Raw genomic sequence first — 15,139 nt, 5'->3', positions numbered from 1 at the left:
AAACATGAAATGTGATGGGCAGTATGCATTCCTTCAAAGAAACTATGAACATATTTCCAAACCGTGGAGGTTTTGGTTGTTTATTTTATGTGTTCTGAGCTCCTGTGAGAACCTGATGATGTCTCCCTCCACCTTCAGTGATGCCGAGGACTGGTTCTGTGAGTGCCCCCCTCTTTACATCGGCCGACTGTGTCAGCTCAGCGCCTGTGAACGCAACCCCTGCAGTCATGGAGCCACATGCATCCCAAAGTCACCGCTGGAGGCTGTTTGTCTCTGCCCTTATGGGAGGCAGGGTCTGCTGTGTGACCAGGGTGAGTGACGCCCAGAACAATGCAACGTAGATTAAACCATTTATTAAGACACTAATCAGCCAACAGTTGGGAGATGAAAGCCTTTAGCAGTTGGTATTATCAGAGTCTGTTGTTGAATAAAAAGATTAATGAAACTAAATTCTGCTGAAACAGCAGAACCGTCTTCCTGCAGCAGAGGAGTCAGATAATCAAAGTCAGCTGCTTCCTGAATATTTTAAAAGCCTATTGAAAGTTTATAAGATCTTGTTTCCTAATAACTAGAATCTTAACATAGGGACTAAGAAAAAAAATATTGAAAGATTTGTTTTAAATGTTAATTTTTATTGCCTACTGCCGAAAGTCAAAGTCAGACAGTAAATGTATTTGCTCGTGTTTGTGTATGCTCATGCGTTCGTGTGTCTGTTAGCAAAATATCTTGTGAACCACTGGACAAATCTGAATGATATTTGAACAATTTATTCACTGGAAGTACATATAGATCTGATTAGCTTTTAGAACCCGTACTCTGCGTGATATCTTGCGATATTGCATGAGATGACCAGTTAATATCTTAAAGTTCTGACCAAAATGACTACAACTCCAATCATTGCTCAATATAAACTTTGGCATAGAAAGTTGCTGGGGGGGACACAATCCTTCAAAGAATGCTAGGCCTTTAATCTGTATACATGGTTTTCAGTGGACTCAAGTGCTTGAGTCCACACTCACAGAGCTGACAACAAGGTTATTAAGCAGTCTGTTGATTAGAACTGCTGTATCATTCACTTTTAAACAATAGTTATGGTAACTTTTCTTTCTGTAATACTTCATATGTCGTTTTGCATGCTTATATTTCAACAGAAGTGCCATAAAGTAAGAGGCTTCACAGGTCGTGGCTCTCAGAAACAAAAGGTTTTGCTTGACTAGACTGACTGTAGTAGCAGCGGGGTGCTTGGCATATAAGTCACTCAGCCGTGCCACAGCCCCTGTCAGGATCACAGCACCCGGTTGCCAAACGGAGAAGTCTAACCTTCTATTTTCACACTAAGTACATAGCTGACATTTGGATTTTAATCCTGAAACATCAGATTAGATCAGAGTCAAAACTGATCACCACCCTGCCTCCTGCGGCTTTTTTTTTTTTTTTTTTGCTTTGCTCTTTAAACTTCCATTACTTGTCCTTATCTGTCACCTTAGCAAAATAGTAATTGCAATGTAGCCTGGCTGTTTTTTGTTTGTTTGTTTGTTTGTTTGAGAAAAGCAGAAGTAATTTGTGTATCAGGACAGATCTAATAGCAATGTGTCTTTCTTTTTAAAGTAACATCTTTATTTTTTGTTCCCACATGCAGTCAGTAATCTGTTGGGTGCACATGGGAAGCTGTGAACAAGTCAGAAATAGAAGAGAGAGAGAAGACTAGAAGCTGATGCAGGAATGCCTCGAGAGTTAAGATCATGCATCATTAATGAGTATTTAAAGCGTCATAATTATTAATGACCTATTTTGAACACAATTTCACCAAAGCACCAGTTAAAAATGTGTTTTTACAATTATATAGAAGGAAAACTGAACTGGCTACCCAGGATTTTGCCGTCTATCATGAGTATTAGTGATGTTTGAAAAACGCTAACCAAAAAATTAAACTAATTTTTTATCACCCACCACCATGAAAAGTAGATGATCAGGTAATTTCATGTGTGTGTTGTTTTTCTGTTAGCAAAATATCTCATGAACAAGTAAACTGGTCACAGTGACATTTTCATAAAGTCATCATTTGATGGACATCTACAACAGATTAAGTTTTGGAGTCAACATAACTTAAGATGGCCACCACAGGTAACTGACCTTGGTAAACTCAAAAATGGCTATAATTCTGTCAGTTTTACAGATACTGAGCTAAAATTTGGTGTGGTAGTAGCTGAGAGTCACCCACATTACATATTTTGAGTGCTAACGATCACAAGAGATCTAAGCAAGAAAAGCTAATGCAACTAAACCATCTTCATAAATTTAAAATAATCACAAAATAAGAAACAAGTAATCGGCTAAAGAAGATATACTGTGAGGTTTAGTTGCACATTTTTATTTTTTGGTGGGCTCATGCAAAAGTTGCACATCTTCTGGCTTTTATAAATCCAAAAAGAGAGATTTGAAAGTGAACTTTTCATCAAATATTAATGCCTTGTTATTTATGGCAACTTGGCAACAGGATTTCCTGTTCATGATCCTGAAAGTTTCCTCCTGCTGCTTGTATCAAGTTAGAAAATGTTCAGAGGATTCGCGTGCACGGTATGTTTAAAAAGAAATCTGCCTACTAATGGTCACTGATGTGCAATTTACTGAAATCTTAAAGAAGTCCATCTCATCTTCCCTGATGTAGGTAGAGTTGTGGAGGTTTTGAAGGTCTGCTTTAGATAATTGTTCTTTTGTATTAGCAGGCTTTTATTTTTAGGAGGACTGTTCTCAGATTTAGCTGATACTTAAGAGTAATTAGTTCTTTCTTCTGTTCATGTGGTTTCCTGTGCTGCAGGCTCGCTCACAGCCTCAAAGCTATGTATTTTACCCATCAGGCTTTGCAGTCAGGTAATGTTTTTCTTTTAAGTGCTGCTTTGTCTTCAAACTCTTCTTCTGTAATTTTGACCAAAGAGCTCCATTAAGACATCTTATTTTAACAGCACTTGTTTCCGAAGCTGCTTTGCTTTATCCTGACGTTGTTTTGAATAATTCAGATTTACGACAATGTCACGGGTAAGGTCACCTTCAGCTGATTCCTACACACACTAGATAACTGAAAAAAAAATGTGAAGCGGGGGGTATTTAAGTATGGTATTTAAGATATTTTGCATGTATTTTTTATTTTTAATCTACCCCAAAACATCAGTTAAAAAAGTCCAATTTAATTAACCATTTTACTGTATGTGAGTGTGAAACTGAGTCCTCCTGACAGCTTATTTAAAATGAATGGTACACAGTTTATTGCAGAAGTTCGACCTTCCTCACTCCGAAAACTGCATTCAATGATTAACGACATCAAACACAAACTCAAAATACTATGTCATCAACTTTTTTTATTACTTTGTTTAAAGTGTTCTTTTGTCTGCATTTGTAATACTTTTGTTATGCTGAGAGGTGTGGTGTGGGGGAAACGCCATCAGTCAGTCTTGGCTGTACAGCAAACAAGCAGGTTTATTCATCCTCACACATCACAGCAGAGTTCAAAATGGCAGCCCTCCCAACAGTCACACCTGATTCATCTAGCAGGTTAAACCCCGCCTTCTCAATTCAATTCAGCCAATCACCTCAGCCTTCCACAGAGGGGAAAAACAAGGAAACGGTTAACTTTCACATACATACTGTAAAGAATTACTTTTCAGTCATAAAATTTTAAGTAAACAGCTTATGTGTGCAAATACAAACCATTGTTATTTTTGTTACTTTAAGTTTTAACCAATCAAACTCCAGCTCTTATCACTGCACTTCCTATAAAAGAGCTGGGTTTCTCTTTAGCAGGGACCCAAGATGGCTGCCACAAAGACAACAAGGTAAACATTTCATCAGTACACGGACACACAGAATGCTCACATCCACACACTCTAGAACCAGTAAAACTTAGTGCTTTGTAACAATTTTGAATATTGGATTTTTTTTCCCCCTTAAACATTTCTGCACAGTGAGTGAGAATAAATAACACTGACAAAACTTAAAGTTAAAACAAATGTAGCTTTTAAAAGTCTATAAAACAAAAGAGCTCGCTGATTACCCAGCGTCTCCCCTAAAAAGCCTTACTTGTGCTAAATAACAACAAATCGTGTGTATAAACTGAAGCTGAAATCCATGTTTGATCAATTCAGTCAGTTGTTCTCAAACATTTCATGCCACGCCTCACTCTGAGGGAGAAAAATGTCCATTTTTCTTTCCATCTCTAAGTCCACAATAATACACTTGTAAACAGAGTTTTTACAACATTTCAAGCACCGCATCGTCAGCTGGTTTATATGTCAGATGTCCCGCTCAGATTAGCCTCCACTGTCATCAGTCTGACCATCTGGCCCTGATTTAAGTTGTCTCCTGTAAAGAAAGATAAACTCTCTGTTCGACTTCACTTTTATTTGGGTCATGTGCCATCTAATCGCTACAAAAAACATTGTTTGTATAACACACAATAAGTCCAAGTTGCAGCGATGTCTTAATACTAGTTTCGCCTACAAGTTTGGAAAAAGTTTGACCCATGAGTAAATTTTGTTGATGAGCCCTGGTTTGGACCCCGTTTGTGCACCAGTCCTAAAGAATATCAGCCGTACCTCCCTCCACATCTCCCACCAGAACACGGACAGTTTTGATGTTTTTTTCTGCCCAGTTGATGTGCAGTTTTGCTCTTCCATCTTTGTATTTTCAGTTTACCTTTAGTGCCTTTTCTTAAATACGTAGGATCAGATAGTGGTGGCTTCTAGCTGGAGGCACTTTGATATCTTTTATAGTCTTCCTGTGCTTTGTAGGCATCATTTAGCTTCATTTTCAGCTCCTCCATCAGTTGCGTGGAGGAATCCATGGTGGCTGAGTGTTACCGCAAGCTTTAAAGAGTCATTTGTCGCTTTGCACAACTGCAAGTCGATTTAGATCTGTCATGTTCTGAGTTATATTCACGAAATAAAATACAATTACTGTGCATTAGCGTTCAACAAATTGCTCATATTTAACCGTCTTTTTTTGCTGCGAGGGTTTGCATTGGTTCACCTGCTTTATTTCGTAAACCAACAAAATATTTAATCTGCCCGGGGGGGCGAAGTGTGTGTATTTTTTACAGTCCATTTACTTGTGTTTAGTATTGATTTAGTGTGTTTTTTTTTTTTTTTCATCACCCTTTCATTGCGCCGAGATTTTAAAACAGAGTGCTTGACACAGCATTTGTATTTAAGTCAGAAAAAGTGGTGTTTTCAGCTCCTGAGAGGCGGCAAAGAAGCACATCGTGTGCAAGCAGTTTTATGTCAGAACTCATTTCACAATCTATTGCTGCGTGTCACTCTGTTTTTCTTCAGCAGCTCCTGTTGGTTTGCACCATATTACACAAACACACAACAAAGTGGGGAAATATATTTAAATCTTCTAAAAAATGTAGCGTTAGAATCCACAGATGAATGCACTTTATGGAGGTAATCCGGAAGCTGCACCCTCTGCATCCTAAAAGCCAACGATGGCTGTTATGGTGGTGAATATTGCATTTCACTGAGCACATCCATGACGAAGTGACACAGATCCACTGATCCCAAAAACTGGAGCATCAGAATTCCTTTTGTCTTTTGAATCAGCTCTAGATGGGGAGTGTGATTTCTGATGCAGCACATGTCAAATCAAACAAAACACAACTTTAGTGGAGCTTCTGTGAAGCTGGAGAACATGTTCTGTTTTTATACTGAAGAGGAAAGTAAAGTTTTTATCACTTCTGTGATAATGCGCCACACACTGGGGTGATATACTGCTCATTTATTAAAGAGGACCTTTTTTTGTTTATTTGCAAAAAACAAAATTCATTGCACGTCAGTCACTTTTACATGAGGGAAAAATAATTAGTTTTTTAAAGCTGTCAAAGTAACTTTAAAACAAAATCAGATTTGATTAGAAATTCAAAGAGTTATATAATTATATCAAATAAATCATTCAGGAGAAAAATGAAATGTTTCAGTTTGTGAAGCGTTTGATTCTTTATTAATCTGTTCAGTGGGTATTATTGTTGGGCCACAGAGCTCGATGAAGGACATAAAGATCAACATGTAAGAGATCAACTCAAACGTTGCTCAGTTCGAAAAGAAGTTGAAGCTAAAGTGCTGTGGATATTCAGTGAGGCGATAGGCAAATACAACTCTGGAAGACAATAACAGAAGCATTTGCAGCTTTATTAATAATTTAGCTGCTGAACTAAGCTGAAGCCAGTCACAGAGGGGTGCTCTGAACCACTCTTAGCCATCGCCGGGGGCTGCAGAAAAAGGAGCTTCCGAACGGAGAAGAGGAGCAATTTTTGTGTCTGAGTCCACACTGCTGGGAAGAAAAAGAAAAAACATGGCAGCATGTAATTTTGATTGAGCGTGGCTAAATTTACATTGAGTCTCTAGTGTAAAATCAAGTAGATGGGTCTGCTCAGATGAAATGCATTGGGGGGTATTATTGAATCAACCATGCATTGTGAATATCTAAACTGAAGATTGTAATTGAATATCTTTGGGATTATTGTGCTATCCTTTGTGAACATTGCATATGAAGCAAAGCCTGAATGCCAGAATCTCTCCTAAACAGCTACTGATGGAAATGGAAAAGGAGTGAGGAGGTGGTAGTATTTGAAAACAGGTCATCATCTAATAGCATCAGAAAAGAAAATGCATGTCGTTCTCAAAGGCCAGGTGTCTAATGTGTGGCAATAGTGCCATCTTTTGGTTAGCTGAGAAAGAGCTAATAAATGAGACCTTTTAGTTTAGATAAGTTTATCACAGAATCGCTGTAGAGCCTGCAGCAGCTCATCTTAATGTGCTTTTCTTTTTTTCTCCTTTTTGCAGACATCAGTATAACTCGCGCCAGATTCAGCGGACATGATGAGTTTGGTTACACATCCTTTGTGGCTTACTCCTCCATCCCGAGCCTGAGCTTCTTCTACGAGTTCAGGCTGAAGTTCACACTGGCAAATAATTCATCTGCTGTCAGAGACAACCTGATCCTGTTTGCTGGACGTAAAGGACAAGGTGAGCTCTGTCCTGACACCCATGGTGCTATTTAAAATGATTCATACAGTTGAGTAAAGACAAGGAAAAAAAAAAAAAAACACTCTGATGTCTTCTTAGTTTTAGTTGTCCAACTTAATTGAGGATTTTAAAAGAGCTGTTTAAATCACCTGCTGTGTATGGTAATGTGCTATCTAATGGATTTCTACTCTCCTCTGAGATCATCTAATCAAGAGGCTTCCCTGAGGATTCTCTCACTCTTTTTTGGTGCATTTTTTTAGACACTAATGCCAACTTTTCTCACAGTCCAGCAATTACTTGATTTCCAGCTGATATTTTATTGTTTCTGACTTGCATGGTGCATTTTGACGTTGCTCACACAAAATGAATATTTGAACTAATCATCCTAAAAGTAGGAAAGTTAATCACATCGAACAGGCTTTTAGGTGTGGGTGTGCGCTTTGGTGCTGTCAGCTCTTCTCACATGAAATTAGTATTTCCTTTCATTGGGGTCAGATTAAGTAGCAGGTAACTGCTGTGCCATTGTCAGCTGCATATTTCATCAAAAAAAGGATAAAAAAAAAAGCACAACATCTAATAGATCTCTCTGTAGTTGTTTTCTCCTGGGACTGAGGTTTATCTAAGTGAAGGCAAAACAGAACAAGAGTAATATACTTGCCGGGAGAATGAGATACAGCTCTGTGACTGGAAATAAAGACATAGCATAAGAAATAAAAGGCCTAGCATTTCTTAGAGAGATGTATATCACCCGCCATGTTTCATGCCAGAGTTTTAGCCTGAGATCATCTTGTGTTGAGAAATAACAGTATGTAAGATCTCATGTGATGTCGCGAGATGCCACGCTTTTCCAACGTGTTATTTTTTTATGTCTGGCTAACCTTTCACATGTCTTACAGGCAGTAATGGCGATGACTTTCTCGTTTTGGGACTACGGAGCGGAAGGGTCATACATCGGTTCAACCTCGGATCAGGAGTAGCGACCATAGTCAGCGAGCGACTCAACTTCCACATCAACATCCACACCGTCACCTTTGGAAGGTCGAAGAAAACAGGGTGGCTGAAGGTGATTACATAATTTTTATTTATTTTCCAACACCTCTCCATTCTGACAAACAGCTACAGCACATAGGCATTTCTTTCACTGGAGAAAAAGAAACAAACAAAAAAGTGGTGTTTGAAATACAGCAAAACACGTATATTTTGTTCACAAATGGTTTTGTCTATGTTCATTATTCACATTAAAAATACAAAGTTTAAATTCTCTGCATGACTGGCTCAGAATTTATTGTCTAGGTACAATGTCTATATGGAAATGTTTAGGACAGATGGCAGGGAGATTTTTGACTCAATTATTCAATGGCATTTTTGAGAGGGAGAAAATCCCTGAGGAATGGAGAAGAAGTGTGTTGGTGCCAATTTTTAACAACAAGAGTGATGTACAGAATTATAGCAACTACAGGGGAATTAAGATGATGAGCCACACGATGAAGATCTGGGAGAGAGTTGTGGAAGCCAGCAGACTTAGACAAGAGGTGACTATTTGTGAGCAGCAGGATGGTTTTATGCCAAGAAAGAGCACCACAGAGGCCATGTTTGCTTTGAGGATGTTGATGGAGAAGAACAGAGAGGGTCAGAAAGAACTTCATTGTGTTTTTTTGGATTTAGAAAAAGCATACAACAGGGAGCTGAGGGAGGAGCTGTGGTGTTGTATGAGGACATATGAAGTATGTTAGACTGGTACAGGACATGTATGAGGACAGCAGGACAGTGGTGAGGTGTGCTGTAGGAGAGTCAGATAGCTTTAATGTGGAGGTGGGACTGCATCAAGGATCGGCTCTGAGCCCCTTCTTGTTTGCTCTGGTGATGGACAGACTAACAGATGAGGTCAGACAGGAAGCCCCGTGGACTATGATGTTTGCAGATGACATCATGATCTGTGGTGAGAACAGGGAACAGGTGGAAGAGAACTTGGAGAAGTAGAGGTATGCCTTTGAAAGACCAGGAATGAAAGTCAGCCGTAGCAAGACAGAGTACATGTGTGTGAATGAGAGGGAGGCAGGTGGAACAGTGAGGCTACAAGGAGGTCAGAGGTCATAAAGGTGAAGGACTTTAAGTACTTAGTTAAGGTTCTCCTTGGGAGTGACGAGGATGGACAGGATTAGAAATGAGGTCATCAGAGGTACAGCACAGGTTGAAGGACTGGGAGATAAAGTTAGAGAGGACAGACTGAGATGGTTTGGACATGTGCAGAGGAGGGACAGAAGGATGTTAGAGACAAAGAGGACAGACTGAGATGGTTTGGACATGTGCAGAGGAGGGACAGTGGGTATATTGGTAGAAGGATGTTGGAGACAAAGAGGAGATATAGGGATGCAGTTAGAGAGGACATGGAGGTAGTTGGAGAGAGGACAGAGGACACAGAAGATGAGGAGATGGAGGAGGACGACTTGCTGTGGTGTCCCCTGAAAAGGAAACAACCAAAAGAAAAAGACAAAAAAGAAGAACATCTATTCTTAGCAGCTAATGAACATCTTATTTACAAGTAATTCTAAATTTTGTATTTGACACTTTTGAGTTTAACCCATTGGTCTGTCCCTCTGCAGAGCTGTAAAAGTTGCCCACCCCTGAGCTTGTGTGAATGTAAACTTGGTTAGCTAGTAAAACAACATAAACCAACCATGGAGTGATAATAGAGCCACAAATAGGAGAAATCCATTTGTAAAAAAATATGATAATAAATAAGTGAATATCAAAAGTGAGAAAAAAAGAAATGTAGAAATATAAAGCAAAATATCCTGATATTTTCAAGTCCATTTCTTCTTTTATTATTTAAAATAATGTTTTTGTTGGTCATTAGCAGGAAGCATTTTACATGTGACTGGTTTATTTATTTGTTTAGAGTTTGTTCATGTGTTTTTATTTTTTAATCCCTGTATTTTTGCTCCTGTCCGGATTCATTTTACCAGTCTCCAGTCAAAGTTTGGAAAGGAGAACATCCAACTGCAGAGAGGCCCGTTTCACTCTTTCAAACTTGTTGAAGGAAACTGCCAACAGGACTCATCTGCTTTATGTTGTTTACGTTAACAAACGCTACTGCCAAATTGGGATTTGTCAAATACACAAAGTATTTGCAGGAAAGCCTGCCCAGAGTCCGTTAAACTAAATCCAGCTAAAATTATGAGTATATTCCTTCTTTATATATAGGTATACAAGGATTTGCAAGTTTCCTTGAAGCATGTTAGGTTTCTTTAATAAACAAATCATTTTAGTCCTGAGCTCCAGAAGAACAGCATCATCTGACAGTGAACATAGGGCCTTAAAGACCATGGAGGTAAAACCGTGGGAGTTTATTAGTTACTGTGACTGAATAACGCTGATAAATCCCAGATTATACCTTTTGTGAGCTTTTACAGACTGTAAAATTCTCCTCCCACTCCTGACACCTGCAGATATACGACTCCAGTTTGAATATTGATGTTTTATCACGTCTCTCTCAGGTTGACGGGCATCGTAACAGAACAGGATTTTCTCCTGGACCTTTGGTGGGCCTCAGTGTTTTCAGCCAGCTCTTTGTAGGTGGATATAATGAGTTCACCCCTGAACTGCTGCCACTTGGCTCCAGATTCCGTCAAGGCTTTCAAGGTAAGACTGCTACGGCTTTATTACAGCCCAGATCTGCTATCGGCAGAGAGAGCACCGGAGCTTTGAGTTTCTCCCAAGATCTGAGTCCTTTTTTTTTTTTTTTTTTGCAAGCAAAGGGGAAGGTCTGTAATGAAAAGGGAGTTACAGGCCAGAACGGGGCTTTGAGGTTGATTGTATCTGCGCTCTGTAATTGCTTCACAGCCCATACAGTGTGTTGTGTGTAAATTCATTCCACTGCTGATAAGTCACTCGAACAAGGGCGCTATCCAAATCATCTTTGTCAACATCAGCATCATTTATGCATTCTCCCAGGTGACCCTGTGTAAGAATGGATTTTGGAGGGAATTCATTGTGCCTGCTAATGTGTGGAGCCGTTCAGCAAAATTGCCATAACTGTAATGATGACAACAGCCATGAATATCATCACAACCATATTCGGTAGTCTCTGCACCACAGCGATGAAACTCGTTATCATAAAACGTTGAGGCAGATCCATTTGAGGTGAACAAAAGCTTTTTATTCATAAAGTCTGGAGGGATTTTTCTGCTCACCAAATAAACCTGCAAAAATCAAATCAGCCGTGTTAAGAACACTGGTTTGTTCCTGCTGTATCAGAGACACTACCTCAGTGGGGCCACACCAGTGGAACCATAACCTTTCTACTCAGAATGTAATGAGAACTCATGAGTGTCTAATCAGATCTGTGTGACCTTCCTCAAGCCCTAATCATGATGGCTGGCAGTGAACACACTGATAATGCACTTCAGTCCCAGTTATCAACAGATCCACACTCCTCCCCTGTTGAAAGGTGGAGGGGAATGCTGTCTGACTGCTGGGGGGGAGGGGAAGAAAAAGTCACTCACTTTAAATTGTTGCTTAAATAACCTGAAATGAGGGAAGCTTGTTAATTAAAATATTTGCTATAAGACATGTTGAGGATATTTTGAAACAATCGTGGATTTTAGAGATTTCAATAATAATATGTAAGCCAACATTATTATCCCCTGCAGCTGAAGGTGGAGGCAATAATGTTTTTGCTTGTTTGTGTGCATGTGTGTTTGTCTGTAGTGTTGACAAAATATGCTATAAACCACTGGGCAGATTTTATTGACACTTTCAGAAAGTAATCATTGGATGACATCTACAACTGATTACCTTCTGGAGTCAACCTATTTCAACATGGCCATCACAGCTAATCAGTATTAGCAAACAATGTCTGCACTTAAAATGCTAAAAGTGCTCATAATATCGGGTGAGACTGCATATAACTTCATACACAAGGTTTTACAAAAATGGCTACAATTCCATCATTTCTCAGCATAAGAGGATTTTAATCTAATTCTCTGGCATGATAGGCAACAGGTGATATGCATGCCTTGAAGGAATGCTAGGCTTGTATTTTGGAGGTAATTTACTGTTTCTGAATGTTTTTCTATAGCAGGTGTAATTGCTGGACTTACCTGGTTGAGATTCTCCTATACACAGTTAAATCAAAGTGCACCATCGTCTCTAATCTGCTTTGCTTTTGGATGGTTTGTGTTTGCAGCACAACCATCACTTGAGTCTGCCAAGTAGACAGCATCATGCCATGAATATTCATGAACGAGCATGACATTTCCCCTGCATCCTGTTTATGCCAATGACTAATGCAGCTGAGAGGAGAGAGTCAGCATGTGCAGATGACTGTGAGGGTTGTGTTCGGGCCTTATATTTATAGAAGGCCCAGGGCGCTGGAGGTGCAGGCCAAAGCAAATATTGTCTTGATAAAATTGAATTATGATAGCAGAAAGCAAATACGACGCTGGAGATGCTAAATAACAGATGGGGTGGGGTGGGGGCTTGGATTGAAGAAAAAAAAAATCAAGCATCTTGGATGGAAACTAGAAAGTCTGCAGAGATTTTAACCTAGCAAATAAAAATGATTTACACCACCATGTAAAAGTAAAGCAGGTGTGAAAAATGTTTTAAATGCTTGCACAAACACGAATTTTAAGTGTTTTTATTAATTTACAACATTTAAAATTGAGCTAATTTTTAAGATTTGATGTGACCACCCTTTGCCACCAAAATCTCATTTCTCTTTGTACACTTACACAAAATCAAAGATTTTCTAAGATTTTAGTCAGGTATATGATTAACTAATTAAACCAAACAGGTGCTCATCATCATAATTGTCATACTGAGGTTGAAATGCAGCGATTAACTGAAACAGGAACAGATGTCTAGGAGGCTTAAAACTGGATGGGGAACAGCCAAATTCTACTAACAAGGTGAGGCTGTGGAGGACAGTTTCGTGTCATGAGTCATACATCATGGCAAGACTGAGCCCAGTAACAAGACAGGAGGTGGTATTACTACTTCAGTAAGGTCTCTCTCAGGTCAACATTTCAAAGCAGACTTTGGTTTTAAAGTGTGCTCTTCAAGCTCTTTTGAAGAAGGACAAAGAAACGAGGAACACAGGACTGCAGATGTAGTGGCCGGTCAAGAAAAGTTAGTACAGCAAGATAGAAGACGCATCATGCTCATTTCCCTTTTAAATTGGAAAATATGTAGCAGTACCAACAGCTCAGAACTGTCAGAAACCTGTGGGAACCCAAACAAACCTCTAAACTAACCAGAGCAGTCCAGATATCTTCATGGAAGACCACATCTGGACTGACTTCTTCCAAAAAGCCATACCTTAGTTGTGGAAACAAGCAACTTAAGATTTACAGAAAAATGGTGCAGAAAAATCCCATCAGGTGCTCTGAGATTATTAAAAACCTGAAATATTTGACTGACATCTGTGTGTTTGTCACCAAAGTGCTGGACAGGGATGCAGCATTAAGTGTCTGCAGGTAACTGAAGCATAGTGGAGGTTCTTTGCAAGTTTGGGGTTGCTTTTCTGCTAATAGAGTTGGATGTTTAGGTCACAATAAATGACGACCTCCAATGCTGAGAAATATAAATAAATGCTTATCTGTCATGCGATACCAACAGGGAGGCATCTGTTTGGCCCCAGATCTTTCTGCAGTAGGACAACAACCCCAAACATACAGCTAATGTTAAGAACTATCTTCCGTGTAAAGAAGCACAGGCTGGATTTTAGTCCCTATGTCTCTTATATATATTTTTTTATTTTTCAGGAATATAAAATATGTCTCTGACATCTGTGTTTGTTTGTGTCAAAGGGTGCATTTTTGATGTGCAGTTTCGGACTAGAAGAGACAGAAGGTTTCAGGCTCTGGGGCAGCCTGCGGGTCATCCAGCCTTCGGGCGCAGTGTGGGTCAGTGTGGAGTCACTCCCTGTGTTCACGTTCACTGCAGGAACGGAGGGGTGTGTGTGGACTCTGGCTCATCTGTATAGTAAGTAAACATTTGTCAAAATAATTTCCCCTTCAATTAAGACAGAAACATGTCTTGTGCATTGTTTTTCTCTGTATGTTACACATCAGTTCGTTGCAGTGTGGCTAAAGGAAATGAGCATTTACAGACTTTACACTGTGTTCGATTGTTCCCCTCTACAGCTGCCAATGCCCACTTGGATGGAAAGGAGCCCTCTGCACTGAGACCGTGTCTGTGTGTGATGCTGAGCACAACCCCCCTCCTCTGTGTGCCCTCGGCTCCACCTGCATCCCTCTGCCAAACGGATATACCTGCCAGTGTCCTCTGGGGACAGCAGGACTCCACTGCCAGAAAGGTTGGAGCGCTGAACCTGTCAACCCTATCTCCATCTGATATATGTGTTCGTTATTTATTTAAAAAGACAGTACCCTCAGTTAATAATTATTTAAAAGCTGTATTGTTTTATTTGTTCAGCTGTGACCCTCAGTGATCCATTCTTCAGCACTAAACAGTCCTCATGGATGTCATTCCCACCAATGAGTGTCAGACACAGGACTGTGGTGGAGTTGCAGTTCCAGCCTTTATCCCCTGATGGCATCCTTCTCTACTCTGCACAGCATCTCAGTGCCAGAGCTGGTGAGGACATTCATTCCAATATTTAAAGTCTGCTTTATTATAAGAAACAATGTTTTCTGCTAGCAAGACCCACATTTTGTTCAGTCTGTACCTGACCGATGGAATGATATTGACAAAGCACTTTTGCTCTTGAACATAAACGTATGTTAGACGCTTTAGAATATATAAAAGAACTCGTTCTTTTTTTCCTAAAAACCATTGCATCGAGGAATGTGCTCCAAATCAGTGATTAATCAAAGTATTTTATTTTCTTTAAATGTATCTAAAAAGATGCATTAGTCTCATTTTATGCACTGATGCAGCCAGAGTAGTTGACATAAATTCCTGATTTGAATTAATTGGCAAATATGTGTAATATGAAAGTCTAGTTCTCTGTTATTCAATAAGAACTATGCTTCATTTTAAGTAATAAAATATCAATCCACAGTATTTCAAGAGCCTTAGAGGATAACAAGATAATTTAGTTAAACTGCTCACAAATAAACCACAGGCATATTTAAGTTGTTAGAGGCTCCAGGCAT

General features: G+C 39.5%; 1 protein-coding gene across 2 annotated transcripts in view; it reads left to right on the top strand.

Annotated features, from left to right (window-relative positions):
* The window catches only part of eys (eyes shut homolog), a 161,562-nt gene that overhangs the window by 144,375 nt on the left and 2,048 nt on the right, over positions 1-15,139 (top strand). For both annotated transcript variants that reach the window (XM_025005208.2, XM_017412860.3), the window contains 7 exons: positions 139-311; positions 6,834-7,016; positions 7,913-8,079; positions 10,514-10,658; positions 13,829-14,003; positions 14,165-14,337; positions 14,457-14,618. In XM_025005208.2, coding sequence (XP_024860976.1) covers positions 139-311; positions 6,834-7,016; positions 7,913-8,079; positions 10,514-10,658; positions 13,829-14,003; positions 14,165-14,337; positions 14,457-14,618 — 1,178 coding nt within the window. The remainder of the gene's footprint in view (positions 1-138; positions 312-6,833; positions 7,017-7,912; positions 8,080-10,513; positions 10,659-13,828; positions 14,004-14,164; positions 14,338-14,456; positions 14,619-15,139) is intronic.

Source organism: Kryptolebias marmoratus, linkage group LG22, assembly GCF_001649575.2.
Source record: "Kryptolebias marmoratus isolate JLee-2015 linkage group LG22, ASM164957v2, whole genome shotgun sequence".
Lineage (NCBI taxonomy): Eukaryota > Metazoa > Chordata > Actinopteri > Cyprinodontiformes > Rivulidae > Kryptolebias > Kryptolebias marmoratus.
Note: the sequence above shows the minus strand (reverse complement) of the source record. Positions and strands in the feature narration are given on the sequence as shown.